A 27,915-nucleotide genomic window follows, 5' to 3' on the forward strand; every position below is an offset into this window, starting at 1 on the left:
TAAAATGATTATTATGAATACTTATTTAGAATTTTTCATTTATAAAAAATCTATATTAGGCTATATAGCCTTATAAATATAGAAGATTGCTTTTAAATTATTCTTGCCCGACGTCTTGACGTCCAAAAAACCTGCTGTTTAAAAAAAGCTTAAAAACTTTGTAAATGTTAAAAGATAATATAAATATGATTGAATCTATGGAAAAGGCATTTCGTGCAATTGGTTTATCTGATTTGAAGATTAAAGAAACTCTAAAAAATGATAAATTAAGCTATATTTTATTTGAAAATGTAATGCATACGGATATTTTGAATTCAGGATGCACAAAGATTCAAGGAAATCTATTATATATATTGTCAACACATGGCGGATCTCTTGGAGAATATGGGAGAAGTTATATTTGTGATGCTATTATGTTAAATAAACTTCAAACGACGTTACAAGTGAAAAGTAGGATTTTTAACCTAAAATACAATTTTTGATCGATAAGAATAGCTGCTATTTCTTATTTAATGGATTGTAATTGTGTATTTGATTCTGATTCGTTTGATAAAGCATGTGGCGTCGGTAAAGAAAATATGTCCAAAGTATTTTTATATTGATATTTGATGAGGGGTGATTATGAATGAAGAAGATATACTATCAGAAGTACAAGCATATATAAATGAGAATAAAGAACGTATATGTTCCATTGGAATTAAAAAAGTTGGTGCTGTTTTGTCTACTTTACGTCAAGTTCCAGCTTTAAAATGGGCGGATCCTTTGATCTTAAAAAATCTTGTTGAGAACGAACTTTCCAATCTGGATTTGCATTCTAAAAAAGAAGAACATATAGTTCGAGAAGAGGTACTAGAAAAATTTAAGAAAATGATATGAACATTGATAGAATTCTCTTTTTAGGCATTAAACTATTCTTTTACATCAAAAAATGAAAAATTGACTCAAAATACTTTGGAAGCTGTTAATGATGCTCCCAATATGTTTGAAGAAGGATTTTTAGCAAAGTTGCATAAGCCAGGTGAAAATAAACAGATTCATCAACGATTGATGGAAGAACATTTAAAGCATACTAAAGGAAAAGTGGTAACACGATTTCCACCTGAGGTGTCTTTCTAATATTTTATTTTTCTGTTTTAATCTATCTAGCCCAATGGATATTTACATATAGGTCATAGTAAAGCTATTGCAATTAATTTTGGATTTGCAAAGTATTATGTTTTATGGAATGACGGTATAATGACGAGTTAACTAGATATCATGGGGGATATTGTTATTTGCGTTATGATGATACAAATCCTGAAGCGGAAGAAGATGTTTTTGTTCAATCAATTGAGGATACTGTTAAATGGTTGGGTTTTGAACCATATGCGATTACATTTTCAAGTGATTATTTTGATGAATTATATCGTTTAGCTGTTCTTCTCATTGAGAAAGGAAAGGCATATGTTTGTCATTGTAGTGGTATGTTTTTTTTTTTTCTTCTTTTAATAATTAATTTAGATGCTGAAATAAAATATGGAAGAGGAGGAGACGAACATGGCCAGAGAATTGCATGTAAACATCGTGATCGCCCTATTTCTGAAAACCTTGAAGGTTTTGATCATATGAAAAATGGCCTATATAAAGTTTCAGAAGCTGTTCTTCGAATGAAACAAGATTTAGAAGATGGAAATCCTCAAATGTGGGATCTTGTCGCATATAGGATTTTAGATTCTCCGCACCATAGGACAGGTACTAAATGGAGAATTTATCCTACTTATGATTTTACACATTGTCTTGTTGATTCTTTGGAAAATATATCGTATGAATTTATTTTTTATGATTTTTTTAATTAAATTTAGACATTCTCTTTGCACTACGGAGGTATTATTGTTTTCCATTTCATTATTAGCTGACTTTCAAAGTTTATTGGTTGTAGACGTTCATATGATTGGCTTTGTGATGCTTTAGAAGTTTATAGACCTCAGCAAAGCGAGTATGTTAGTTTATATTGTAGTTTTTTTTATAATTTTGAAAGATATGGGCGTTTGATGATTACCGGAACAGTATTAAGTAAAAGAAGGATTCTGAAACTCGTATCTGAAGGAATAGTAAGAGGCTGGGATGATCCTCGGCTTTATACATTAGTTGCTTTAAGGGAATTTCTCTATTATATGGAATTGCAATGCTAATTTGATTTAGAAGGAGAGGGGTCCCCCCTGGGGCAATATTATCATTCATTAATGAACTTGGCGTTACTACTGCAGTAGCTACTATTCAGGTTGTTCGTTTTGAAAATTCAGTTAGAAAATTTTTAGAAAATATAACACCTCGTTTGATGATGATTTTTGACCCTATTTTGGTTGTTATTGAGAATCTTCCTTTTGATTATTATGAGATGCTAGAAGTTCCATACAAACCAGATGATCCGACGTTTGGGACTCATTATCTTCCATTTACTTCTCGTATATATATTGATAGAAGTGATTTTCGCATTGAAGATTCTCCAAATTATTACCGCTTAGCCCCTGGGAAATCTGTTGGACTTCTTAAAGTTCCTTTTCCAATTAAAGTAACTTCTTATACTTTAGATCCAATTTCAGGTTTGGTTTCTGAGCTCAAGGCAACTTATGAAATTCATGAAAATTTTAAAAAACCTAAAGCTTATATTCATTGGATAGCAAAAACTAATGACGCTGATTCTCCTATCTATATTGATGAAGTTCGAATTTTTAAACCACTTTTCAAGTCCGACAATCCTTCTTCAGCTAGTTTAGAAGATTTTTTAGCTGATGTTAATAAAGACAGTGAATATATAATAAAGAACGCTTTGATTGAAACTGGTTTTAGACAATTAAAAGAAACTTTATTAAAAAATGATAAAAATCTATCTCAAGGTTTTAACTTTGAATCTCTTCGTTTTCAAGCTATAAGAATTGGTTATTTTTGTATGGACAAAGACAGTACATCTGATAAAATTATTTTTAATCAAATTGTTTCACTTAAAGAAGATAAAGGAAAGTAAATCATTTAATCTATCATTTTCCCATAGATGAACTGATGATTCTTCTTTTATTCTTCTATTATTTAACACTGGTTTATATCATTTTTTTAATCTATCTTTTATTATGATTAATAAGGTTCTTTTAATCTCAAAAAAAAGACTATTAAATTGTATATTAAGATTACTGGAGATTCAGGTTGTATGGGCTGTTATAAATTTATTATTATTGTTATTGGGTCAATTTCTTATCTTATTGAACCGATAAAATATGTTTGTTTTGATTTTTTGTATCGATATCAGGTTGAAAAAACTATTTTTAAAAATGGCTCTTAAAGGCATGAGAAAGAGTGATCTACAGCGCCTTGCATCTCAGCTTAATATTAGTAAGTCAATTATATGAGAAAACGGGGTTTAATGACAGTAGATAGCGATGGTTTAAAGGCAAATCTTGAAACAAGAATTGTTGAACATTTATTAGAAAATAAGGCTTTACTTTCTAAGAATCCAGAATTTTCGTCATATTATGAGGATTCTTTAGAAGATACTGGGTTTTTTTATAATATATCTTTTTGATTTGAGTTTAATGAGTTTAGATCTTTTGTAAATAATGTAAAAGGATCATCTCGAAAAAAATCTGTAGTTGTACAGAAAACAAATGTAAAACGGCCTTTATTTGCGTTTGTCTTCTCATGCATGGAATGGTCTATATATAACTGATGAATGATTAGGACGAATCAAAGTGATTCTTTTGATTATAAGTTTAAAAATCATTCGGAAGCTTCTTTATTATATGAAAATAATAAAGCTCGGCATAGATTTAACGAACTTGTAAATGAGTCTTCTGATGCAGCATCAGAGTCAGTTTTGTCCGAAACTATTTGTATTTCTGGTTTTAATGGTGGTTGCGTCCTGAAAGATACATTTAACTCTTGTTTTCAGTATGATGTTCTTTTTGACAAGCTATTAAATATACGCAAGTGTTTATCTAAAGTTTTAATGCTTGATTTTTTATTTTGTATTTATGAATTTTATAATCTTTTAAGTTTTTTGATTCCATGGTCATATAAGGTATGTATTCGTTATTTGATTTATTACCTTATTTAATTGTTTTTAAGGCGTTTCTTCCTTTGTTTTCTTCTTTTTTTGATTATAGAATTCTTTATTTGCCGGATCTTTCTGTAATTTTTTCATTTGAAAAATTTTGGTCACCCTTCTTAACTTGGTGGATATTTACAATATTTATACCTTTGATTGTGGCTACAATATTCAATTTTCATGAATCAAGGAAAGGAGAAGGCTTTAAAATAATTGATCCGATGACATTTGCTGTTGTTAAAACAATAGTTGTTTATTTTATATTTTATAAAGGTTTTCAGAAAAGTTTTTTTTTTGCTAATTCTTTGTCTATTATTAAATCTGCTATTGGCATTGATCTTATGTTTACTTTGTCTTTTATAGGAGTGTTATATGCAATGTATGACACTTTAATTTCTAGAAAGTAATAATTTTTCAAAGTATAATTGTAGATTTTGTAGCTATCTGAGACTAAGACTATAAATTATTTATATTTTAAAGTAGGAATGTTTTATCGGTTTATAGGTTATGTACATTTAATGGGTTTGTTTTGTTATTGGAAATTTATATAGATTTTAGGATTTTTTTATATTAAGTTGAAGTTCATGAAAATGTGCCTGTTGCTTTTTTGCTAAATATCCTTTAGTATTCTATAATTATATAAGTTTAATTTCTGCACTTTTTTATATTTATCTTACACCAATTATTGCTAATATTAATGAATAATTATTATAAAGAAATTGTTCTTGTTCTTCACTTTTTATTTTGTTATTAATCTTTGTAAGGTATATCTTATAACTGTTTACTAGTTTTTCGACACTAAAGATTAGTCAAATATTTAATACTCTAATAAATAACACCTTACTTTTCTTCTATAAGTTCATTATAATCTTGAGAAAATAATATAAAAATTCCATTTAACAAGTCGCCAAATATTTGTGTAATTATATCTGGTGATGTTCTATTATAATTTTCTAATAATGTATTTTTGATAGACAATTGATTTAAGTTTTTACAATGTAGATCAATAGAGTTTTGAAATTGATACCAAAGTAATGCTAATATTTCGTTCATATAATTATCTAAAATAGAAATTTCTTTGTTTTTTAGAATGAGTACTAATTTTTCCGTAACTTTTATACAAAGAAGGATATCTAAAACATTATATGAATTTTTTATTAATTGTTGATTAAATTTCTATATTTTTTAAAGTTAAAATTGTATATATTAAAATAAAAGATATACCATTGAATTAGACAAAGTGCATTTAATTACGTTTTCTAAATAGTTATTTAGCTCTTGTCGGCTATTAAATAACATGAATTCGGAAAGAAAAAAATGCTCTATTACAATATTGTTGATTAAAACCTGATTATAACTATAAAAAATATTTTCTAAATTATATATCTATGTATTTTTAGAAGCCATCAAATATAAAAGTTGATATTTACTTTTTTATCTTGATTAGAAATACGTGTTATAATAATATTTTGATCTTCTCCTAAAACAATACTAGCTCTGTGACTGATATTAAATTCCTTATATGATGAAAAAATACAAATTCCCTTTTGAAAATGCATATTATCTAATACGTATTAAAATATAATAAATATTATATTCTTTCCTTACTTTTTTTAGATGTTTTTTCAGAGTCTAAAACAAATGTGTCAAATGTATTAATCTTTATATATAGTTAATAAATTAAATTTATATATATTTAATGTTAAAAAACCTTAAGTTTTTCTAGAAAATTTGTGTATCTTTTAAAATTATAAGAATAATACCATTGCATAGTATTTTGATATATTTGTTTAACTTCAGAAGTTAATTGCTTTTGAGTTTTATATAAAAAACTAAACAGAAACTTATAATTTATAATGCACTGTTGGATAGCTTTTGAATTGCTGCAAGGATTATGCAATATTTTAATTTTATTGATGAAAAATTCGCGTATCCTCTCAGCAGCCTGATTGTTTTTAATTTTATAAAAAGAATGTCATATTAATCATACTATCCATAACAACTTTTCTAATTGTTTTTCCATATGTTCTTGTATTTTTGATATATTCCCCTTTTTTTTATTGCTATCAAAATTTTCTAATATATTATTAAGAATAGAAAGATTATTTTGCCATTTTTCATCAATCTTTGATTCTGAAATATGATAAATAGTTTCTGGTGATATAATAAAGTTTTCAACAATGTTTCTAATCCTTTTTTCTGCATCCTATCTCAATAAATATTGAAAAATTATGAAAATAACTTATCTACCTTTCGTATTTGTAATTGTTGGCCAAGAACTATAGAACGAAACTGAAGTGCTTTTATTTCATTATCTATTTCATTAAGATCATTTCTGAAGCAAAAAAGGTATGATTCCAATGAATCCAAGGCTTTATCTGACGACTAACATCTAATTACTATCTTCTCATTTATTTGACAAAAATTACCATTATATAGCTATGTAATGATTCTACTGTATTCATCTCTCTTATATCTATATAAACTTAGATATTTTACTCATAAATTAGAAAGAAATGTTAACATTTTTTTGATATTTTTTTGATATTTAAATCTTCTTTTTTACGCTCATCTGAAGTCCTATCTGAATCAAAAAAAGACATCTCTATATCTTTAAAGCCCCATTTTGATGATTCTGTCATTATTCTGTCCAAATTTCTAATAAAAATCTTTGATTTTTCCATTTTTATGATTTTTCTTAAAAATATATTTTAAGCACAAAAATGTGGAAATATTTGTAAACTATTCATTTATTAAAAGACCTTTTATTATTAAAATTATAGATCTTGGCTTATATAAATCTTAATTCTACTTTCAAAATAAATTATTTGAGTTATTGAAAAATCAATATATAATAATTTTTATTATGATAAATAATATAGAAAAAACTATAAATATAAAAGACCTAGAATTAAGTAAGTATCTCAGAAATTCCCTTATTTCAAAACTTTTTAGAAAAACATTGATATTTGACACTTTTTATATGTATTGAAAAAAATATATAATTAATGATTCATACTTTCTTCTTCCTTCTAATAAAAAATTAATCTTTATTTTCTCTATTCTTTTTATATCACTTCAAATAGTTCATCCAAAGGATCCTTAGCATCTGATAAAACTGATGTCTCCGTTTCTACTTCTTTTTCATAGACTTTCAACTCTTCGTCAATATTTATATCTATTTCAGGAACTTTCGGTGCATCTGGAAGTTTCCAAGCCTTTACTTGACCTTCTGAATCATTTGATTTAATAACAAATGGTTTACAATTTCTATTCCTTATTAAACGCAAAAAATGCAAAATTTCCCCAAAAATCCTACTTTAATTCACGTAAATAAAGCTCTTTTACAATATCTGGCATGTTATAAAAGGTTTTAGACTTTTTTTTCTGAAAATTACCCTGATATTGTCCATATGATGGACGAATAAACATTCGTATCCGCGGTTTTGCAAATGTAATATATCTCTAACAAAATAAGACCATTAAAAATGATAAAACAGCATTATTTTTCTCATTTACTAGTATTTTTGTAGGGTTATACATCACTTAAATACCTATTAATATATATATATTTCTTGATATCGAGCTCTGAGAATTTCCAAATTTTAAAAATTTTAAAATTTGATTTTGGAGTTCTATTAATGCAATAAAACGATATAATTTCTTTCTAAACAGAGAGGTATTAGTATTTGAAGTATACTTGTTTTTTTTTTATTATTTTTATGTTAAAAAAAGGTTTTAAAAACGAGATTTTATTTATTTTGGAAAAATCTCTAAAACATTAGAAAGAACAGGATTTATTGTTTTTATTTAGTATAAGAAGCAAGAACCAGGTTTCTATAAGCTATATATCCTTTTTTTTTTACATAAAAATAGCCTATTTTTGTTATTTGGAAATTTTAATTATAAGATGCAATTAGCATCTACAAATTTATATACAATAAACCCAGGAGCTATTAACCTTAATGTTCGTATTATTTGTTCAGATTGTAAGGAAGATCCTCCAAATCTAGTTGAGGAATTTTCATCAGGTGATACAGTCTGCGGCTCCTGTGGGTAAATTTCTTGAATGAAAAATGTCATAATATTGATTTGCTAGACTTGTTGTTGGAGATAGAATTGTAGATACACGATCAGAATGGAGAACGTTTGCTAATGATGAGGGTGGTGATAATCAATCTAGAGTAGGTACATCGGCAAATCCATTGTTAAATGGATCTCAGTTGGATACAATTATATCTACCCAGGATGGAGGACATGGACTTTCAAAGACCCAAGGAAGATCTGTGGCTCAGAAAGGTGAAAAGAATTTAGTTTCTGCATATCGAGAAATTAGTGCAATGTGTGATGCTATACACTTGCCGAAATCTATTTCTGATATTGCAAAACAAGTTTTTAAAAAAGTGGATGATAGTAAGGCATTAAAAGGGAGAAGCAATGAATCTATTATATCTGCATGTATTTTTATTGCATGTCGTCAAGGAAAGGCACCAAGAACGTTCAAAGAGATATGTGCATTAACTAATGTTCCTAAAAAAGAAATTGGGCGTGTTTTTAAGAGTCTTCAAAAGATGTTAACAGATGACAACCTTTTATCTTCTAATGCTGGACAAGGAGATGATTCGTACATACCTTCTTCTACATCTCCTAAAGATCTTATGATTCGTTTCTGCAATAGATTATCGCTACCTACATCGGTTCAAATAGCGGCTTCCGAATTAGCGAATCGCGCAAGTGCGGAAGGTACGCTTGCTGGGCGTTCTCCTATTTCTATTGCAGCTAGTGGTATATATATGGCATCATATTTATTTCAACATCCCAAATTACCAAGAGAAATAGCAGAAGTTGTTGGTGTAAGCGATTCTACAATAAGAAATGCATATAAATCTTTGTATGTTTTATATTTTGTCTCATAATTTTTTCTTAAATATAATAGATATCTAGAACGAGAAAAATTAATTGATCCAAAATGGTTAAATGGTAAATCTATGGATATGATACTTCCACGACCTTGAAAAATTATTTTATTTAATATTCATACATTACTATTAAGACTCCTTTACAAAATAATTCAACACAATTTATATGAAAAAAAATGAAAAATGAGTTAGAAATGTAATTGTTCTACTATATGGTTCTAAACCACTTCAAAAAGTATACATTCTATCGTTACTAATTAGCATATAAAAGTTATTTATTGCGAGTATTCATACCTGAACTTTTAAATATTAAAATAAGATTTATTACTCATTCCTTTTCCTATCATTTTACGTTCTATTTAATCTGTCTAAATTATTTTTCCGTCTTTTTCGTTTGCTTGGTGTAAATTCATCATTCATTTCATCAATTGTGGTATTCAATGAAGATAACATCTCTGCAAAAAGCTGTTTAGGTTTTAAATCATATGCATCGTCTGTAAAAGGTTGTAGAATTTTTTTACCCCGACTGTTAATCAATTAGACAATCTCTATTTTTAAAAACTATAGCATACAATAAAAATGAAAATCCCTCTGGATTGTGTGTTTTATTTAGCTTTTTTATTGGTTCTTTTTCCGTATTAAATATTTCTTTACTTTTCAAAAAAAAAGGGTTTTTTTCATCATAAAAAAACATTTTTTCGACAGAATCATCTTTATTACATTTTTTTTCCCTCTTTTTAGATATATTTCTTGACAAAAATGTACTTTTTATCTGATTTATACATTTTTCCTCTTTTTTCTCAAAAATGTTCTGTGGAGTCTTTTTTGGACTTAGAAGTACATCCTTAGCAACAGGACATGGTGTTTCTAGCCATGAGGATAGTCTTTTTGTGTATTTTTGTTTCTCTAAAGGACATATTAAATTATTACGAGAAGATGTATAAAAAGGTGTTGGTGGTGTAGGAGGAAGCCGTTGAATTTGCTCAGGTGGTGTAGAAGGCCCTTCCATATGCATAAAAAGACGGTAAGAGTCTTTTATAGCGCCAAAAAGACGTCAAAAGTGTTCAAATAAAAAGTATATATTTTGTTGAGGTTTTTGAAGGGTTGAATGTGGATGCAACCATAGCAACGCAACGACGTCAGAATTTTATGAGAAATTAGGTAAATTTTTGTCAGGAAAAAGGCATTATTTTGTATTTTTATCAGGAGAAATAGTAATAGAATAGGAATCTGCATAGTTCTTTATAGGGCTGTTTAAAAAAAAGCGAAAAAAAAGGGTTAAAATTGAAGTTATAATGGAATTTCAAGAAAGATTATTAGGTAGTTCATCAGAGACGCAAATGACGGGACAATCAGGCTCTTTTTCGGATTGTAACATGTCAGAAAGAGATTCTATGTTGCTACAGGAGCTGAATGGTGTAAAAAACCTGAATAAAGTAATTGAAAAGGTGATTTGTGGGTTATTAAAAGTGCAAGAAGATATGGAGGTAGATTAAACATAATTGTGCTCTAGAAAAAGGAATATTTATTATTTCTAGCATGTTGATAAAACTGTTAAAGATGTGGATAAACTTCTTGAGAAATGGATAAAAATTTTAAATCAAACAGAACATACTCAAAGATTAATATTAAATAAAAAATGGCATGGAGCAACAAAAGTGAGTTAATTTTATTTTATATATTTGAAATATCTGTTATAAATTGTCTTACATTTTGGAGGATATTTTAGATGCAGAAAATGAGCTATTAAAAATGAAAGAACAAGCACAAGAAACAAAGTCTTTTGAAGTTTCGGAGAAAAAAATCAAGGAAACAAAAAGGGAATTATCTAATATATCTTATATAAGTAATTCTGACAAAATGGATGATAAAAGAAAGGTGAAACAGAAAGAAACAACAAAAACATATACTCATAATAGAAAACTATTTTCGACAACAAATAAAACATAGTCTGAAAAATAAGGGAAAAATTTTTCTAAAATGATATGTTCTTATGAAATGAGCATTTTAAAAAGAAACAGTTAATAATATCGATTATACATAAATGAAATTGATTTTGTACTATCTTTTACTTTAAAAAATAAGTATATACAGTAAATCTAGAAATCTTTTTGCATTTTTGATTATATTTTAAAGGTATTTCTATTGAAGAATAAGATTTTTTTATATTTTTATATCATTGTGTTTTGTATTTAAATAATTTCTAAGATGTATTTTTATAAAATATATCTTCTATGATTAAAATGTTTGAAAAGGTTTGATTTTATTTGAGAAATTTTAGAAAAAATATGAATAAAAATTCCAAATATAAAAATCAAGAAAAATTATGTATATTTTGAATTATTTTTAAACAACTTTAATATTTTTGTAGTATATAAATTGAATGAATATTTTTTAAAATTTCAAAAAACTTTAAAGACAAAGCTAAATGAAAATTTTCTTTTAAATAATGAAATTCTCAGATTAGAAAACCATTTATTAGAAGAAATTGAAAATTTTAAAGAAGAATTAGATAAAATTCAACAAAATAAATGTATTTTAGGTGTTTTATAGGTTATATATATGTCATTGTTTTAATATTTTTAGATCTTCCTATATCTAAGACAAAAGATAAACTTTATCAAGAAATTATTTATGAAAGAGTATGTTATTTTCGATGAAGAATATGCCTGATTTGAATAGAAAATTAATTATGATATGATTTGTTTATCTATTTTTGAAGAAAATGATATTGAAAATCTAAAAATAGAAAAAGAAAAATTTAAAAAAATGATAAAAAATAAAGAAATAGATGCTTTAGAAGAGTTTAAGGATAAGCTGAGTAAAATTGTAACGAGCATCGAATAAATTCAAGAATCATTTATGTTATTACTGTAGGAGTGCAAGTGCCAATATATTCTTTAAGATTTAATAATGATAATGAATATTCAAATAATCCTCGAAGTACATCTTGTAGTTTTAAATGAAATTTTTGTCTGTCTGCTTCGTATTTTTCAATATATATCCTATTTTTAATAAGAAGCTACATAAAAACATAACAGAGATATAACCTTATGGTTGCTCCGCAGCTTCCAGTACCCGATAAACGTACAACAATTCTACTTCTGTTAGAAAAATTTATGTAAAGACCTTGATGTTCAGTTGTTTCTCCTGTAATTGAATCGTGATAGGAAAAATCACCAGCATCTTGAACTTTATAGCCATAAATAGGAGATGATCCAATAAAATCATCATCATGAATGATTTCTGAAAAACGATTTAATGCTTTTCCTGCAGAGAACCCGTCTATTTCTTCATAATCATAACGTGAAAAATAAGTTCTGCCATAAATTTCCCAAAATTCATCTAAAATATCCAAGATCCCTTTAAATTGTTGGTCTTCATGTTCCATATTAATAGCAGCCAAAATATTTAGCCAAGATAAAACACCCCAAAGACCATCTTTTTCCCTTATATGATTTGATCCTATTCCAAAAGATTCTTCACCACAAATAGAGATTTTATTGTGATCAAAAAGCGTACAGAAAAATTTCCATCCTGTTGGAACTTCATAACATCTTAAACCTTTTTTTTCTGCAACTAAATCCAGCGCCCTACTTGTAGGCATGCTTCTAGCATAGCCAAATATTCTATTTTTCTTAAAGTATGGAATTTTTTCTGCATGATGTGCAATTAATGCAAGACAATCACATGGACTTACAAGTGTCTCGACACAATATACCATATTTCTATCTCCGTCTCCATCAGAAGCAAATCCAACGTCAATTTTTTCTGCATCTACCCGTGTAATTAACGTTTTGGCGTATGTTAAATTCGGATCTGGATGTCCACCTCCAAAATCAGGTAAAGGAACACAATTTTGCAATGATGCAGGAGGCAATCCCAATCTATTTAAAAATATTTCTTTTGCATACGGTCCAGTCACTATTTTTTTTAGTTATAATTCCTTTTTAATATCCTTTTACCTCCATGTAATCCATCAAAAAGCATTCTAAATTTTGTAAACCGCCGAAAAAATGCTCGAATCAGTTCAAAATCAAAAATATCCATTAAGTAGTCCACATAACCTTGTACCGGATCCACAATCTCTACTGTTAATCCTTTTTCTATCCTAGTTCCAATTTCGCTTAGATCAATCTTTATATTTTACATTAATTTTTATTTTACTCAACTTTTCTCAAAAAATACTTACATTCTCTATATTTAATGTAATATATCTTGTCATGTTTTTTGTATATTTATAGATTTCATGTATTATTGTTTCTGGTGCTGATCCTCCATTACTCATATTTAACTTAATACCAAAATCACCATTGGGCCCTTTGAAAAAAATAAATTTAAAAATTTTCCAATTATTCATTCTAACCTCCTGCATTATGGGATGCAGTTAAAAGTAACCCTGCTGCTGCTTGATATGTTCGGATCATCCAAGATGCTGCTGGCGTTGACAAAATTCCTTTATGCCCAATAACTAGCTTTGAAACCTATACAAACTTATTCTATAAATCCAATACAATCCATTTAAGTCCTACTCCATGTGCTGCTGCCATTTGTATGACTATTTGAATTATTGTTTCACTATAATATCTTCCATCTCCACCAATAATCCAAATTTCACCCAATTTTGGCCGAAGTACTGAGAAAATTGCTTCTAAGAAATTTTCTGTATATCCTGGCTGTTGGAAAACTGTTACTCTTTTACGTAGCCCTTTACTTTTATCAATAAAGACTTTTTTCTACCAAAAAAAACATTTTACCCGAAGTACCCGGCAATTGTCCCTACATTATTAAGCCCTTTAAACTGTTAAATCTCTTGCTTTTACCTCATATGGACGGCTTTGTACTGTTTCTATATTCATTTTAATAGTTTGAAAATTCTTGAAGCAATTCAAATTTATTTAAGATTATTGCTAGTCTATATCTAATGAGCAGTTCTATATAATAATTACATATATAAAAAATACTTTATAAGTCGATAAGAAAGTGCGTTTAAAAATAATCTATTAGAATTTCATTTAGTATTTTGGCTTTAAATTTTCATAATTTCCACTCATCCATTCCTTTAACAAAAAAAAAGAATAGTAGTTGAGTAATTCATGAATGATTAAATATTATTCATACACGAAAAGAATTCCACACGTTTTTAATGAGAGGTATAATTAGTCCAGTTGAGATTGGGATGATCTTGGCGATTCAACATGGGTTGATAGGGTCCATGAAATCCAATGGCATGTGGATGCATGGAATAAGGCGATGGTTGAGCTTGAGTGGATGAAGATTGTGTTGATGAAGCTTGAGGATGCAATGGCTGCTGCAAATAAGGAGGAAAGGTATGAGAAGATCCTGGATAAATAGGCCGAACAGGATTTTGCTGGTGGAACTTTTGCATATGTTGGATATAATTTGACTGATGTGTGGTTGTATTTAATTTTTCGCCGGTATAGTCAAGTGAATTATTGGAAATATTTTTTTGTTGAGACCATTGTTGTTGCTGACTTGTATTAGAATTCTGTGATTTAGATGCAGGATAATCTTGAGGGTTTCCCTGATTTGTTGATTGAGATAAATCCCTACGATGTCCATTAAACTTTTTAGTAGTATCAGAATTAGTAAACGAATTTTCGTTATAAGATCTAGAATAGTCTTGCTGAAGATGATTGTAAATATTTTGTTTTGTATAGGGATAATTTCCATAACCATACTAAATGAAATATTAGAAATAATGAAGCAAGAGATAATGGGTTACCTGATTTACATAATAAGCAGTATAAGGATTATAGTAAGGATGGATTGGATAGGTTTGTGCTTGATGAAAATGACCTTGTGTAGAGGAATGAGATTGAGAAAGAGTATTGGGGCCCATTGGCACTTGTTTATGCACAATTGGACCAGAAGCTACCTGTTGAGAAGGAATTGATGATCCTTCTAATGCATTTGGATCAAATCTAGAAGTTTGTATATATTCATTATTTATATTAGATGCATCTCTATGGATCGAAGTGTTTGATGGTTGTCCACAAGAAAATGCTGATGGATCATAATAGCCTTGTGTAAAATGTGGTCTTGAATCTTCTGATCCATAAAATCTTTGATATTCATTAGGAAGAGAAAAATTTCCAAAATTGGGAACGTGATCCCGAATAGGGTGATTTGTGTAATTATTATATGAATCTTGATCAAATGGTTGGAATTGAACTTGTTTTTGCTCAGATAATTGCTGATTAGTTTTATTTAAATTTGAAGGGAACATTGTAGTACGATTTGGCAACAGGTGTGGTTGTTGGGTTGTATTTGAAGATTCCGGATATATTTTCTGAGTTTTTTGTAAATCCGTAGATTCAGAATTTCCTATAGATTGAGGCGGCTGTAAAGCTGGACCTATTGGGGAATGAAGATTCATAGAAATACCTTGCGATACTGAATTTCTAAATATTCAATTAAAAATAAATAAATCTTGATAATATGACATACAACTCCGGTTTCGACTTTTCTCTATTTAAAAACAGGCCATTTTCTTGATCTGAAATATTTAAACTTCCAAATTGAACTTCTACTCTTTCAGAAATATTAGTTAAATTTGGCATCACTACGGGAGCATCTTGGCTTAAATGTCTATGATAAGTGCTTTTAGAAGAATGAGATTTATTAAATTCATGAAATCTTGCTGTATTATTTAATGATTGGTTCGCAATATTTATAGAATTCTTAGGTTTTTTTAAAGATACAACATGCTCTATATTCTCCTTATTTATTGATTCTAGATTCAATGCTGTTAAGGGTGTTTTAGAAACAATAGGTACATGGTTAAGTCCATTTATAATTTCGTGATCTTTTTTTTCCGTTAATTTAGAAATAGTAAACGTATTAGTAAAATTTTCATCCGATCTAAATGATGTCCTCGAAATGGGTGATAATTGTTGTTCCTGCATATCTGGTATTGATTCTTGTTTTAATAAAGATGCCCATGAGGGATTCATTCCTGGAGAAATAACTTTCGTTCGTAGTTTTGATGATGATGAATTCTGAGATTCTGCATTGGACATATAAAATGATCCAGATTCACCCCATCCTGCTGTCACGGAAGACGCTTTAGTTGCTGCATCGCTCCAGGCACTTATTGATCCAGAATCCTGATTAATAGGATTGAAATCTTCCCAGATTGAATTTTCTGTTTCTTTTATATCATATTCAATTGTTTTGTTTATATCTTTTTTTACATCTAAGCATTGTTCTAAAGAATCTCTTGATTGCTGATATGAAGTCCATGATGATTTTATATTAGAAGCCGTTCCAGTAGTATCTATAGAAACTGTACGGCTTTCTGCATTTTTGACAGTATCCCACACTACAAGTGAGGAATCCGATAGAGTTTGGTGATTTCGTTTTGAAATACCTATATACGATTATTTAATTATCATATAAAAAACATATTTTAGACCATTAGAGCGCCCTCCCCCACTTTTTGGAAAGTTTTCTATAAGAATTAGATGAATGTATAATAATATGAATCCATCTACCTTTATTTTTAACATTTTTAGGATCCCGGATCTTGTCACGGAAGTTTTTCCCACCCCCTACTAATGATGTTGAAGAATGCAAAGCGTCCTGTTTTTTCCCTTTGTCCTTTGTCCTTTTTTTTACTTCTCCCCATTTGTCTGCACGTCCTAAAAGGAATATTATTAAAAAAACCATCAAAAAAGCTTTCTATCATCTAACCTTCTGATATCCGTGTTACCGCCAGCTCAAAATCACCTGAAGCTTCTTGAATTGCATAGAGAATATCATCTTCCGTCCAGTCTGGAAATAACTCTTTGCATGAGAGAAGCTGTCGGTGATATCGTGTTTTTAACATTGCCGATTCTAGAGACAAAGGATTTGTAGATGTTTCTTCTGGATTCTCCTGAGAAGACTTTTCCATGCTCACCTGAGTCTTGTATGTTTCTTGCGTTCCATGATTGTGTGATCTTCGTGGATGCGTTTGTCTAAATTCTTTCCGGCTTTGTTTTTTTTGTAGCTGTTGAACTTCTGTCATAAAAGACCTGTTTTTCTAAAAACTATAGAAAACTCTTGAAAATATTGAGATTCCTACATGTATAATCCTTCTTTATATCTTATCTTAGGCCCCTCCCGCCTACTTTAAAATAAAAGACGGATTCTAAGGATTTTTATAAACCTCTAAATCTTCGAGACCTGAATTAGAGAATTTTTAAAAATATAATATATAAAAGTAAAAGAACTGATTTATTGATTAATTTGAAATAGATTCCACTTGTTTATCTTTGTATATCTTATGGTAATGAAAAAAAACTGATTAGAATAAGTCGTAAGTAATAAAAATATATAGTCATCTCATTAATAAACGCGTCATTTTAATTCAAAAAATAGGCGAATTCCTTTTTCTTCATACATTTATTAAGATATCTCCTGTTCTCAATTATATTATTGTTTTTCGATCCTACTTTTATAAATTGATATATATTGGTCTTATTAAACTATTAGATTCCTCTATTTTTTTATTTGATTCTTTCATTTTCATACACACATAATCTTAATGTTTTATATCCAATTTATCAATGATTATTTATTGTTTTACCCTAAAATTCAATTGATTAACAATCGTTTTTTATCATGAATTTTTATATCAAATATTTGAAAAAGATATTCCGATCTTTTGCAACAAATGAGTAATATCAATTAATTGTATATATATCATCTTATAGAACAATAATTGTTCTTTATTTTTTGATTTTTCTTTGTTTTTGACTGGTATTATGTAACTTCAAAAAATAGTCCTTTTCTAGTCCTTTTTTTTAAAAAAAAATGCTCCACTAACAAAGATCTCTTTCTTTTCTTCAAAAATATCATTCATATAAGACTACATCTTCCTTTTTGTTCTTCATTTTTCCTTTTTATTTTCTGATCTATTTTACTAAAAAACTCCTCAGAAAATCCATCAAAAAACTTCCAAAAAGAAATATGCTTATTTAAATTCTATTCAGTCTATTTATTTATCCATTTATCTCTTGAATTTTCGTATTTTTTCTTCTGATTGCCGCCTTCAATGCGTTTATCATATTTGATGAGGTTATATTTATTATCTCTCGAGTTTTTTTTTCCATATAAAAAGGCCAATCGCCTTAATCAAGCAACGCACAAAAAACCAACACAAACCAGGTGCCATTGAAGACAGGGTTTTATGTTAAAGAGGTCTACAATTGAGGGAAATGAGAATATACAGGCTAATTTTCATAGAGAAGATCATGAAAATGATGTTTGATCGTACAACAGCTGAGCTTCATAGAGGGCTAATAAGGAATGGAGAAGAATTAGTAATTGAAGAGACAACACGATGTGTTTGCGGGTTTCAGGATGTCCAGAATGAAGAGTCAGCAGAAAGGAATTTATATATACAGTGTGATCATTGTTTAGTTTGGCAGGTGAGTCAAAGGAAAGAAAAAATGTTGAATAGTTTTTAATGATATTTTAATAGCATGGTGCTTGTGTAGGGTTTAGGGATGAGAAAAGTATTCCAGAGATTTATTATTGTGAAATATGTCGGCCGGATTTACATCATGTTACGTATAAAGCAAAAGCGTAAGAGAATTAGGATAAAAAAGAGAATTTAATTAATGATGGATGAAGGCCTCCAACATCTAAGTATCATCAATCATCAGGAAATGTAGAATCGGAATGGAAAAGTTCTTTATTGAAAAAACGATGGACAATGAATTCGAGAGATGCTATATATGATAGTTCATTACCGGAATTTGATCAAAAAATATTTGTAGAAAAGGCATCATCAGAGCCAATTATAAGTAGTGAAAAGGAAAGTGATTTCTTGAATAAGAGGAAGAAACGAAGAAATTCTGATTTTCCTGAATTATCTAGGTATTTTTAAAAATTCGAATCGTTTATTAGATTAAATGTATCTATAATAGTTATCATGAAGTGAAACGTATCCGAAGATTATCTGTTTCTCCGAGAATATCTTTGAATACACAATCTAATGATTGGGAGGAAGAACAAGCAACTCTTATGAAAAAACGTAAAAGGATGAATATGGGAATTGAGGTACGCAAAGTTGCGGTAAAAGGTCGTCAGGGTGAAAATAAAAATAAAACAAAAGCAAGTGAAAAAAAGATGAAAAATGGTTTTATTTCCAATTGGTATATTTTTTGTCTTATCGATTTAGTTTCTCTTGATAATTCGGATGTCGCGCCGAATTCTTCTAAAACAAAGCAAGCTTCATTAAAAGTAAATGCTCAAAGTAATGCAAATCAATTACCCCATCTAGAACAAAAGGCTCGATCTAAGGCGAAGGCAAAAAAGACATCTACTATACGGCATCAGCATGACACGCGTCAATCGCAAATTCAAAAAGATTCAGAACAGACTTTTTCGAACGTACTTAATATTATAGACAAGCCTTCTCGTCCTCGAATTCCTCAAGCAAAAATAACAATGATTGAAATGAAGAAACGTGTAGCTGCTATTCTTGAATATATAAGTCGAACACAGTTAGAGATGGTATCTGATGAAGAACATCGAAGAAGATTATTTGTTCCATTGTTAGAAAAAATAGACAAGGAAATTAAGGATAAAAAAGAAAATTTTCCAGAGTTAGATAAAAAAAAAATAACTAATTCTGATAGTAGTAAAAATAATGTTGAAACTTCGTCTAATATAAAAACAGTGAACAGTATATTTCACTATAATTTCGATAGTTTTGAAATGATGGAAAATTTAACTAAACAATTGCTTGAATGGGAAGAAAAGTTTGGAAGTTATAGAGATAAAAATTCATAAAAATAACAGTTTTGATTATCAAAATATGTTATACAAAATTCTTTGTTTTACTAGGCTTCATAATAGTATTTATTTCATAAAAAATATTAATTGATTTCAAAGGTTATAATAATATAATAGTCGTTTTTAAATATTAATTCAAATAGAATTGAGATTTTGATTAGATATAATATGGCAGATAGCACCTGGATAAAATATAATATCATTTCTGCAACTAATGCGATATATAGTTAACGAAAATAAACATGAAATAACATGATTCCTTTGTATCTATTTCTAAACAAAACACAAATTCTTTTAGATTAAGTTGTTTCAGTTGAGCGAGTATTTGTGTCAGAACGTGACGGGCTAGATTTAGAACTTAAACTACTCAACGATTTTATAGTGCTGTTTCTATTGATTATGGATGCTGATTCAATTCTTGATTTTGCTTTTTCTAGTTCTTTTTCTAGTCTTTGGATTTAAGTTATATTTCAAATAGAAAAATGCAATGATACCTTAATGATTTTTCTTTTTCATCTCTTGTTTCTCGTTCTGCACGACGAAGAGCTAGTTGACTTGTGGATTCTGATAATTGCAATTCATCTACGATCTTTTTTAATTTTTGGATTTTTTCGTTACTTTTATCTAATTCATCTTCAAGTCTTTCCTTGACTTTATCACGTTGGGATAATTGGTATTGTAGGTCTTTAATTGAACGATCAGTAAAACGTATTGTTTTGTTTTCTTTATTTAACATCGAATCCCTTTCACGTAATTGATTCTCTAACTACTAAAATTAATTTAATGCTAAATATCAAAAGAGTTTAACTTCTTTTATTTTTTTTAAAAGGAATTCTTCATTTATGTCACTTGAAGAGTATAATTTGGTTTCCATATCTACGAGCTTTATTTGTAATGACATTTTCTCTTTTTCTAATAATACCTAAATATATAAGTAAAATTTTTAAATTGTATTAAGAAAGTACCTTCTCCTCATATAGTTTTACATTGTTTTCTCTTTCTATAGCGATTTCTTTTTGAACGTCATGTACTAAAGTTTCCGCCCTCTTCATCTTTTCTAATGCTGAATTTACTATATTATCTTTTTCTGCAATTGCTGCTTTTAACAGACTAACATCTTTTATAGAATTAGTTTTATCTGATAAGCCATGATTTCGTTCTGCCACATCAAGTTGCGATGAAATTTCTTTTATTTTTAATTCTAGAGCGTTTTTATCTTTTTGAAGTTGATTTTTCTCAATTTCTAATTCGTCCATAGAAATCTTCATAGTTCTTATCTGTGAAAAAAGAGAAATAACATGTTCTTGTGATTCTTGCTGAGAATCTATAGCTTCTTGGTAGGCTTTTGTTAAATCTTGAAGAGAATTTTCAAGTCTATTCTTTTCTCTTTCCCATGAAGAATTGTTTAACATTTCCGCATCCCAAGTTAGCTGTAGTTTTTCAAGAGTTTCCCTCAATTGTCTATTTTTGTTAAATATAAATAAAAATTAAAATAAAAAATACCTATTTTCATTGCGAACTTGGATTGAGTTTTCTCTTTCTATTTCAAGTTCATTTGAAAGACTAGAAAGTTCTCGTTGATACTTTTTACGGGTTTGTTCTAAAGAATATTCGCGATCTTCAATTTCTTTTTGCCTTCTTCCTCTATAAATTTCAAGTTCTTGTTCTATTCTTTGTCTAGACATATTCGTTTCTAATATTTCAATAGAATTATCTTCAACCTAAGAGAATTAGATTTAACAATGTAGGATAAATAAATATACTTTAGCCTCGAGTTCTTGAATTTGTCTTTGTAATGATTGGAAATATTCTTCCATTTCCTTTCTCTCTCTTAGCATTTTGGAAATAGTTTCTTCCGCATCCTTTAATTGGCTACGAGCAAATGCTTCAGATCTAGATGCTTTAATTACATTTATTTCCGCTGTTTCTAATTTATTAAAATATTCTTCTGCCCTGTTTTTATACAATGTTACATTTTCTGTAAGATCAATAGAACGCTGACTTTCTATTTCAAAGCGCATTTGCATTTCAGCTAATTCTCGAACAAGTTCTAAATGTGTATTACTTTCATCTGCAAGTTCGTAAGCTTTAAGCTTTTCCTCAAGAAGATTATATTCATGCTGTAAATTTGACTGTGATTTTTTTAATTCTTTTAATTTTTTACGAGTTGATTCCAGTTCTTCTAAAGTTTCCTTTTGTTCTAAGAGCAAAGATTTTCTGGATTCCGCGATAGAATCAAAGCTTTCTTCGAGTTCTTCGAATGATTTTGATTGAAAATCCCTAATTGTCATGATGCCATTTTTCTGTAATTTTTCTAAAGCAAGTAATTGATCTGTATTATCATTCAATAATTCATGTAGTCTATCATTTTCTCTTTTGAGTCTTTTCAAATCTAAACCACCTTTTAATGTTTGGGATGATTGATAGAATTCCAATTTCATTTCTAATTGTTTTTTTTGTTTTTCAGACATATCTAAACGTGCTTCAAGAGATTCAATTTCACTTTCTAAAGACTGAATTTTTCTTTTATCTAAATACAAAGGTTCCTCATTTTCTTTCCCATCATTTGAGTGAATACGCGATTCATATTCCTTAATTAATTTTTCTGTTTTACTACCTTCAATTCTAGATGCAGAAAAAATATTTTTATTAGATTCTTTTTGAAAAATAGGGGATGAGGATATTGAATGATGTGATGGAATTATAATAGGTTGTGATAATTCATTTAAAAGTGTTTGATACGATTCCATATATTTTGCTTCTTGGGAAGAAAGCTCATTACTCCAGTGTTTTCTTGCTTCATTATATTGTTTTTCAATTAAAGCTTTACCTTCTTCTGATATAAGTGCATTTTGTACCTTATCCAATTGTTTAAGAAGCTTAGTTAATTCCAGAGCATTACTATTAAGTTTTTGATCAAGTGATGACTCATTCTTTTCAGATTTTAATACTCCCTCAAAAGAGATAAGTTTTTTTCTATATTCCAAAATTTCTTTATGAGCTTCTTGGAATCTTTTCTGAAATCTTAAGGAATTGTTGTGATTAATTATAGATTGTTGTTTTTCTGTTTGAAGAAGAGTTTTTGTTTCATTTAGCTGAATCTAAAAAATATATTTAACAATCCTTTAGATTTATAGAATTAATACCTTTAAATTGGTTGACATTTTTTCTGCAGACTTAGCTATTTGATGTTCACGTTCTAATTCATATTCCTTTTTAAAAAAATTAGCTATATATTAATTAAAAAAATAACTTACAAGGTCTTCTAATTCCATAGTAACTCTTTGTTTTTGTTTCTGTAATTCTTCCATTAAAACAGCATTTTCTTCGTACTTAGATTTCCATGATTTCATTTCTAATTCAATAGAATTTTTTTCCTTCTTGATATCCTCGAGCTTTTCATTTACAATATCTACGATATGAGTTTGAAGTCTAGAAAGTTCCGAGTTAGACGTAGCTAAATCCTTTTCAACTTGAAGTTTATTTTTTTGTTCAGTATCAATACGAGTTGTAAGATTCTCAATTTCTTGTTCAGAGTGTTTTACTGATCTTTCGAGCTTAATTTTTTCGGATTCTAAATCTTCAATTTTTTGTTTTAGAAGTAATGTTTCTGAAATAAGTTTTGCTTTGCTATTATTTGTATCCTCGAGTTCATTCATGGCTATATTTGCCTTCGAAGTAATGTCTGCAAGTTGTCGACTTAGATTGATTTGATTCTTCTCAATTTCACTATGTGCTGATTCTGCCTCAAGTGCTCTTTTTCTAAGATGTATAATTTCGTTCATAGCAGATTTCTTAGTTTTTTCTAATTCTGAATATTCTTCAGAAATCTTTTGGAAATTATTGTCTAATTTTTGGAATTTTTCTTCTATTTCTATTTTATATTCAGAAAGATTCTGATTATCAAGCTTTAATTTCTCAATTTCATTGCTACTTTTTTCTTTGTAATCGATATTACTCTGTCTTTCAAGTCTAAGTTCCTCGTGCGCGGATTCTAATTGTGTCCTTACTTCCAAAAGTTGTCGTTCAAGCATGTTTTTAATATCATTAGTTTCTGTGTCTTGAGATATTTTCTTATGTAGCATATTTTGTGTTTCAATTAATTCGTTTTCAGCTTTTCGTTTTCCAATTTTTAATTCTTGTATTTCTTTAGTAAGATTTGCTACTTCAGACCTAGATGCATCATTTCTAATAGAAGAAGCTATTAATTCTTGTTTTAATTGATCTCTTTCAGAAACTAGTTTTGAAATATCATTGCGTAAATTAGTTATTTCAGATTCCTAATGTCTTAAAATATGAAATATTTTATAAAAACAAACCTTTTTTTGTATATACTCCTCAAGACTAATAGTATTAGTTGACATTTTATTAAGTTGGATTGATAGTTTTTCATTTTCCTTTTTATACTTCTTTTCTTGTTCTTGAAGATATTCGTAATTTTTAAGCTTATATAATTAATAATAAATAATAAATGATAAATAATGTACTTTCTCTTTAAAAGACATTTCAAGTTCTAAAATCTCTTTTTCGAATTTTTTATTAGATTGCAAAAATTTTAATTCTTTTTCTTCCAAGGATGTTTCCAAAGATTTAATGTGAGATTTGCTTTTAACATTTAGCATTAACCAAAAAAATATAAGAGCATACTATTTATCAGCATCATCAGAAGATAACAGTTTCTCAGAAAGAGCTGCATTTGTAGTTTCTAAACTCTTTATCTGATCTATCAGCCCAAACTTTTCCTCTTCCAACTTTGAGATTAAAACACTGCCATTCTGTAATTCAACTCTCCATTTTTCTGCCTGAATATCTAACTTCTTTTTAACTGCTAATAAATCATCGCATTGTGCTTCAAGACGATCAAGGTCCTCAATTGCACCAGCTAACTCTTCAGATAACTTAGCCTCTCTTTCTTGAGTACGCTTTAATATTTCTTCTTTATCAAGAGCAAGAGCACGCTCATTTTGGAGTGCCTCTTCAAATTTTAATTTTTGTTCTTCTGCAATTTTCTTTTCTAATTGTAGCTGTTTTTTTGTTAAAGCCTATAATAATTGTAAATATTGTTTCTGTTTTTTATAGAAATACCTCATTTTTAATAATTTTTGATAGAGCCTCAATCTCCTCATTTTTTTTACGTAATTGATTATCTATAAATGTAGCATTTAGGAGGGGCTTCATCCTAAAAAAAAGTTTCCACCATGGAGATTGACATAAATTTAGATATATCATTAAATTTTTTTGAATAATAGTTGTTGCATTGTATCTAAAAAGTTTTTTACGAGCTATTTTCCTTTGGATATATCCTCTAGAGTTTGCTTGGAATTGAGTAAGAATGTTCTGTAAACAGGAATCTTTACGATCTTCAAGTTCTGCAAGCTATAATACAATTAATAATAAAAGAAAAAATAATTGTAAATTTTTACAATTCCTGCTTTAAAAAATATTTTTGAAAGACCAATTTTATAATTAGATACATCTATATCTAATTTTTCAAGCATTAGCTTAGCTGTTTTTCTTCCATCTATATAATCATTTGGAAGACAAGGAGTAAGGAGTTCATAGCGTTGTCGAAATTCAGAAAATGGTAATCGGTTTGGATATCCTGTTCTTGCAATTCTAATTCCTTCAAGAACTCCATTGCACCGAAGTTGATCTAATACAAGAGGAGAATTAAAAGAAAAAGGTTTTTTAAATTGATTTGGCAAAATACAACGAACGAAATGGGCCTGTGTAGATTTAAGTTGTTTTATTAAAGATGCTAATTGTTCTTTGTGTCTTTGACCAACGGTACGAAATAAGCCTTTTTTAACCCTGGTCTTTCTAGGTGATAAATCTATATCTTCGGGAAAATCTAAAAATAAACTCGAGATATATTTGTCACTAGAATGTGCTAAAAGCTGCGTAATATTTTCGTTTAAAGGATCTTTGTTTTTATCAAGCCAACCAGTAGTAAAATATTCAACTTCCCCTGCATAATGCTTCAAAATGAATGCTTCTCCAGAAAATTTTGAAGATCTATATTTAGAAGATTTGTCTTTCCATATATAATCCAATTTTTCCGTAAAGGTTTTATCGGTGCCTTTTGGAATAATACATTCTTCATCTAAACAAGATAATATCCCAATAGGCTATGAAATTAATAAAAACAATTATTAAGATTAAACTTACATTTGCCTTTTCAATTAGATCTATAGTTGGTTGCAGATCATGACCAAAATCAATAAATTTCCAATCAATATTTTCTCGTGCATATTCTTCCTGTTCCAAAACAAACATATGGTGGTTAAAAAATTGTTGTAGTTTCTCATTTGTATAATTTATGCAAAGCTGTTCAAAGCTATTTACCTAAAAAGGATCAATTAATATATTATATGTGAAAAGTTTAAGTAATTATTACTTCAAAAATTTCAAATCCGGCAATATCAAGTACGCCTATAAAATGCATTTTTGTAGAGTTTCTATCCATTGCATTATTAATTTTTTCTACAAGATTTCCGAACATTCTTTCATAAAGAGATTTGGCCAATGCTTCTAATGAATATATTACTTGTTGAGAAGATCTTGCATTTGTGACCCATTCTCTACCAGCCTTGACTTTTGGCCGCAATAGAGCTTTTGTAAATTCTGAAACAGGTATACTAAATAAATGACACAAACGTTCTGCTTGTTCAGGATTAGAAAGTTTAGCCTGATCTGATCTATCTGAAACAACTTTAAGATTCCCTAAATGAAGAATAGATGCCACTAGTTTAAAAATACTAAATTGCTCATCTTCTGAAAATCCCATTACAGAAAAGGATTCCTTTAACATTAGATATAATTTTAAATTCAAAAAAAAATACTTTTAAAATATAAAAATCAGAAGCATCGTTTATTCCTTCTATATATTTACAACTTTTATTAAGAAAAATAAAATCCTCAATTGAATTTTCAAGAAAGAGCTTTCCTAGAATGAAATATCAGACATTTAATAAGATTAGAGATCTTTATAACTCTTTAATTCTTTAGATGCGCCTGTAAGAAGTTGATAAAACACGTGATAATTTCTTTCAGAGATATTTTGCTGAACAACTCTAGACTTTTCCAAAAGATACCAGTCTATATTGGCACCTGATATTTTCCCTTTACTATTAAATCCTACTCTTATAAATTTTCCCTAAAAGAATTAATTATTTCATAATTTAACAAAATGTTCTACAAAACGTGAAGAATTATTATTTCGAATAGTTTGTGCATTTCCAAATGCCTCCAAAATATAGTTTGCTTGAAGAATTTGCTGTTCTAGCCCTTTTAATTGATGTTCATTTGATTGTGACGTAGCTACTGCTGCTAAATATTGAATAACTTTCTTCGTGTTTTCGGTTTTTCCTGCCCCAGATTCACCACTAATCATACAATAAGTACCTTTTATCATAAAAAAATAAATCTAACGTTATAAGTATAGATTGATTCTCACGCATTTCAAGCATATTATGAAATGCGAGATCTGTTATAGAATATATATGAGGTTTCGTGTCACTTCTTTTGCTATTTCGATATATATTAATATATTTATCTGTATATATTGGAAGAGATTTGTATGGATTTACTGCCACTAGAAATAATCCCGAATATGTCTATTATTATAAATAACTTATGTAATTTTTTTTATAACAAACTTACATATATTAATCCACTAGAATATCTTAAACTTAGATTGTTCACAACTGATGCTTCATTAAGATATGTCAATTCTGCCATATCTTCTACCCTATCAAATTTCGGTGGGTTTACTTTATCCACTTCACATATTTTAACAACACGATCCTAAATTTCTCAATTTACGTCAATCAAGCCAAAAAAAACATACAGTGTCATCTATGCATCTGACTTGAAGATATTCCCCATCTTCTTTAACAATCCAACCCTTAATAAACGCTTTTTTTACATCTTTTACCCAAACCCATTTTTTACTCGAAAATTCTGCCTGTGCAGCCGCATCTTCAAGATTAGAATCTATTAACATATCCTTTTCACTTTCTCTGCTATCGTCCTTTGAATATATACCAAATTCCCTTGATTCTTCATTGAATTGATGTTCAATCTTTCTCATTTAATTATCAAAAATAC

The 27,915-nt window shown here is 28.5% G+C and overlaps 12 protein-coding genes across 12 annotated transcripts; 6 read left to right on the forward strand and 6 right to left on the reverse strand.

The window, feature by feature from the left end:
• Positions 1-185: 185 nt before the first annotated feature.
• Positions 186-3,004, forward strand: PNEG_00985 (glutamine-tRNA ligase; the record flags this gene model as incomplete). Its single annotated transcript, XM_007874708.1, has 10 exons — positions 186-450; positions 496-567; positions 614-846; positions 901-1,104; positions 1,147-1,208; positions 1,253-1,461; positions 1,501-1,801; positions 1,842-1,863; positions 1,905-1,975; positions 2,182-3,004. 10 exons carry the CDS (start codon positions 186-188, stop codon positions 3,002-3,004), a joined length of 2,262 nt encoding a protein of 753 aa, XP_007872899.1.
• Positions 3,005-3,305: 301 nt separating this feature from the next.
• On the forward strand, positions 3,306-4,485 carry PNEG_00986 (hypothetical protein; the record flags this gene model as incomplete). Its single annotated transcript, XM_007874709.1, has 5 exons — positions 3,306-3,366; positions 3,408-3,531; positions 3,577-3,660; positions 3,712-4,051; positions 4,099-4,485. 5 exons carry the CDS (start codon positions 3,306-3,308, stop codon positions 4,483-4,485), a joined length of 996 nt encoding a protein of 331 aa, XP_007872900.1.
• Positions 4,486-4,632: 147 nt separating this feature from the next.
• On the reverse strand, positions 4,633-6,804 carry PNEG_00987 (hypothetical protein; the record flags this gene model as incomplete). Its single annotated transcript, XM_007874710.1, has 11 exons — positions 6,603-6,804; positions 6,508-6,554; positions 6,329-6,463; positions 6,069-6,284; positions 5,790-6,023; positions 5,687-5,738; positions 5,509-5,642; positions 5,303-5,464; positions 4,923-5,254; positions 4,756-4,876; positions 4,633-4,707 (listed from the first exon to the last, which is right to left on the reverse strand). Exons 1-11 carry the CDS (start codon positions 6,760-6,762, stop codon positions 4,633-4,635), a joined length of 1,668 nt encoding a protein of 555 aa, XP_007872901.1. The 5' UTR covers positions 6,763-6,804.
• A 264-nt stretch (positions 6,805-7,068) lies between these two features.
• On the reverse strand, positions 7,069-7,629 carry PNEG_00988 (hypothetical protein). The gene is made up of 5 exons (XM_007874711.1): positions 7,598-7,629; positions 7,477-7,543; positions 7,398-7,431; positions 7,156-7,348; positions 7,069-7,110 (listed from the first exon to the last, which is right to left on the reverse strand). The coding sequence occupies exons 1-5, from the start codon at positions 7,619-7,621 to the stop codon at positions 7,084-7,086; spliced, it is 345 nt and encodes a 114-aa protein (XP_007872902.1). The 5' UTR covers positions 7,622-7,629; the 3' UTR covers positions 7,069-7,083.
• Positions 7,630-7,988: 359 nt separating this feature from the next.
• PNEG_00989 (transcription initiation factor IIB) lies at positions 7,989-9,093 on the forward strand (the record flags this gene model as incomplete). The annotated part of the gene is made up of 3 exons (XM_007874712.1): positions 7,989-8,134; positions 8,178-8,969; positions 9,015-9,093. The coding sequence occupies 3 exons, from the start codon at positions 7,989-7,991 to the stop codon at positions 9,091-9,093; spliced, it is 1,017 nt and encodes a 338-aa protein (XP_007872903.1).
• A 252-nt stretch (positions 9,094-9,345) lies between these two features.
• On the reverse strand, positions 9,346-10,057 carry PNEG_00990 (hypothetical protein; the record flags this gene model as incomplete). The annotated part of the gene is made up of 2 exons (XM_007874713.1): positions 9,570-10,057; positions 9,346-9,523 (listed from the first exon to the last, which is right to left on the reverse strand). Exons 1-2 carry the CDS (start codon positions 10,010-10,012, stop codon positions 9,346-9,348), a joined length of 621 nt encoding a protein of 206 aa, XP_007872904.1. The 5' UTR covers positions 10,013-10,057.
• A 92-nt stretch (positions 10,058-10,149) lies between these two features.
• PNEG_00991 (hypothetical protein) lies at positions 10,150-11,082 on the forward strand. Its single transcript, XM_007874714.1, has 3 exons — positions 10,150-10,484; positions 10,536-10,655; positions 10,717-11,082. Exons 1-3 carry the CDS (start codon positions 10,293-10,295, stop codon positions 10,945-10,947), a joined length of 543 nt encoding a protein of 180 aa, XP_007872905.1. The 5' UTR covers positions 10,150-10,292; the 3' UTR covers positions 10,948-11,082.
• Positions 11,083-11,285: 203 nt separating this feature from the next.
• On the forward strand, positions 11,286-11,844 carry PNEG_00992 (hypothetical protein; the record flags this gene model as incomplete). The annotated part of the gene is made up of 4 exons (XM_007874715.1): positions 11,286-11,325; positions 11,369-11,539; positions 11,584-11,639; positions 11,680-11,844. The coding sequence occupies 4 exons, from the start codon at positions 11,286-11,288 to the stop codon at positions 11,842-11,844; spliced, it is 432 nt and encodes a 143-aa protein (XP_007872906.1).
• A 13-nt stretch (positions 11,845-11,857) lies between these two features.
• On the reverse strand, positions 11,858-13,874 carry PNEG_00993 (hypothetical protein; the record flags this gene model as incomplete). The annotated part of the gene is made up of 8 exons (XM_007874716.1): positions 13,821-13,874; positions 13,755-13,776; positions 13,530-13,705; positions 13,364-13,481; positions 13,190-13,317; positions 12,963-13,134; positions 12,048-12,921; positions 11,858-12,002 (listed from the first exon to the last, which is right to left on the reverse strand). The coding sequence occupies exons 1-8, from the start codon at positions 13,854-13,856 to the stop codon at positions 11,858-11,860; spliced, it is 1,671 nt and encodes a 556-aa protein (XP_007872907.1). The 5' UTR covers positions 13,857-13,874.
• A 266-nt stretch (positions 13,875-14,140) lies between these two features.
• On the reverse strand, positions 14,141-17,029 carry PNEG_00994 (hypothetical protein; the record flags this gene model as incomplete). Its single annotated transcript, XM_007874717.1, has 6 exons — positions 14,141-14,698; positions 14,744-15,422; positions 15,469-16,390; positions 16,436-16,471; positions 16,515-16,661; positions 16,714-17,029. 6 exons carry the CDS (start codon positions 17,027-17,029, stop codon positions 14,141-14,143), a joined length of 2,658 nt encoding a protein of 885 aa, XP_007872908.1.
• A 1,139-nt stretch (positions 17,030-18,168) lies between these two features.
• Positions 18,169-19,980, forward strand: PNEG_00995 (hypothetical protein). Its single transcript, XM_007874718.1, has 7 exons — positions 18,169-18,204; positions 18,250-18,434; positions 18,488-18,591; positions 18,640-18,885; positions 18,936-19,147; positions 19,190-19,905; positions 19,950-19,980. The coding sequence occupies exons 2-6, from the start codon at positions 18,258-18,260 to the stop codon at positions 19,801-19,803; spliced, it is 1,353 nt and encodes a 450-aa protein (XP_007872909.1). The 5' UTR covers positions 18,169-18,204; positions 18,250-18,257; the 3' UTR covers positions 19,804-19,905; positions 19,950-19,980.
• Positions 19,981-20,085: 105 nt separating this feature from the next.
• Positions 20,086-27,898, reverse strand: PNEG_00996 (hypothetical protein; the record flags this gene model as incomplete). The annotated part of the gene is made up of 21 exons (XM_007874719.1): positions 20,086-20,256; positions 20,301-20,572; positions 20,615-20,728; positions 20,772-21,267; positions 21,310-21,527; positions 21,570-22,907; positions 22,953-23,018; positions 23,064-24,086; positions 24,126-24,251; positions 24,294-24,411; positions 24,454-24,848; positions 24,892-25,182; positions 25,230-25,934; positions 25,975-26,151; positions 26,204-26,608; positions 26,649-26,752; positions 26,800-26,962; positions 27,005-27,191; positions 27,238-27,422; positions 27,469-27,612; positions 27,656-27,898. 21 exons carry the CDS (start codon positions 27,896-27,898, stop codon positions 20,106-20,108), a joined length of 6,921 nt encoding a protein of 2,306 aa, XP_007872910.1. The 3' UTR covers positions 20,086-20,105.
• Positions 27,899-27,915: the final 17 nt, after the last annotated feature.

This window comes from Pneumocystis murina, assembly GCF_000349005.2.
Source record: "Pneumocystis murina B123 chromosome Unknown supercont1.3, whole genome shotgun sequence".
Classification (NCBI taxonomy): Eukaryota; Fungi; Ascomycota; class Pneumocystomycetes; order Pneumocystales; family Pneumocystaceae; genus Pneumocystis; species Pneumocystis murina.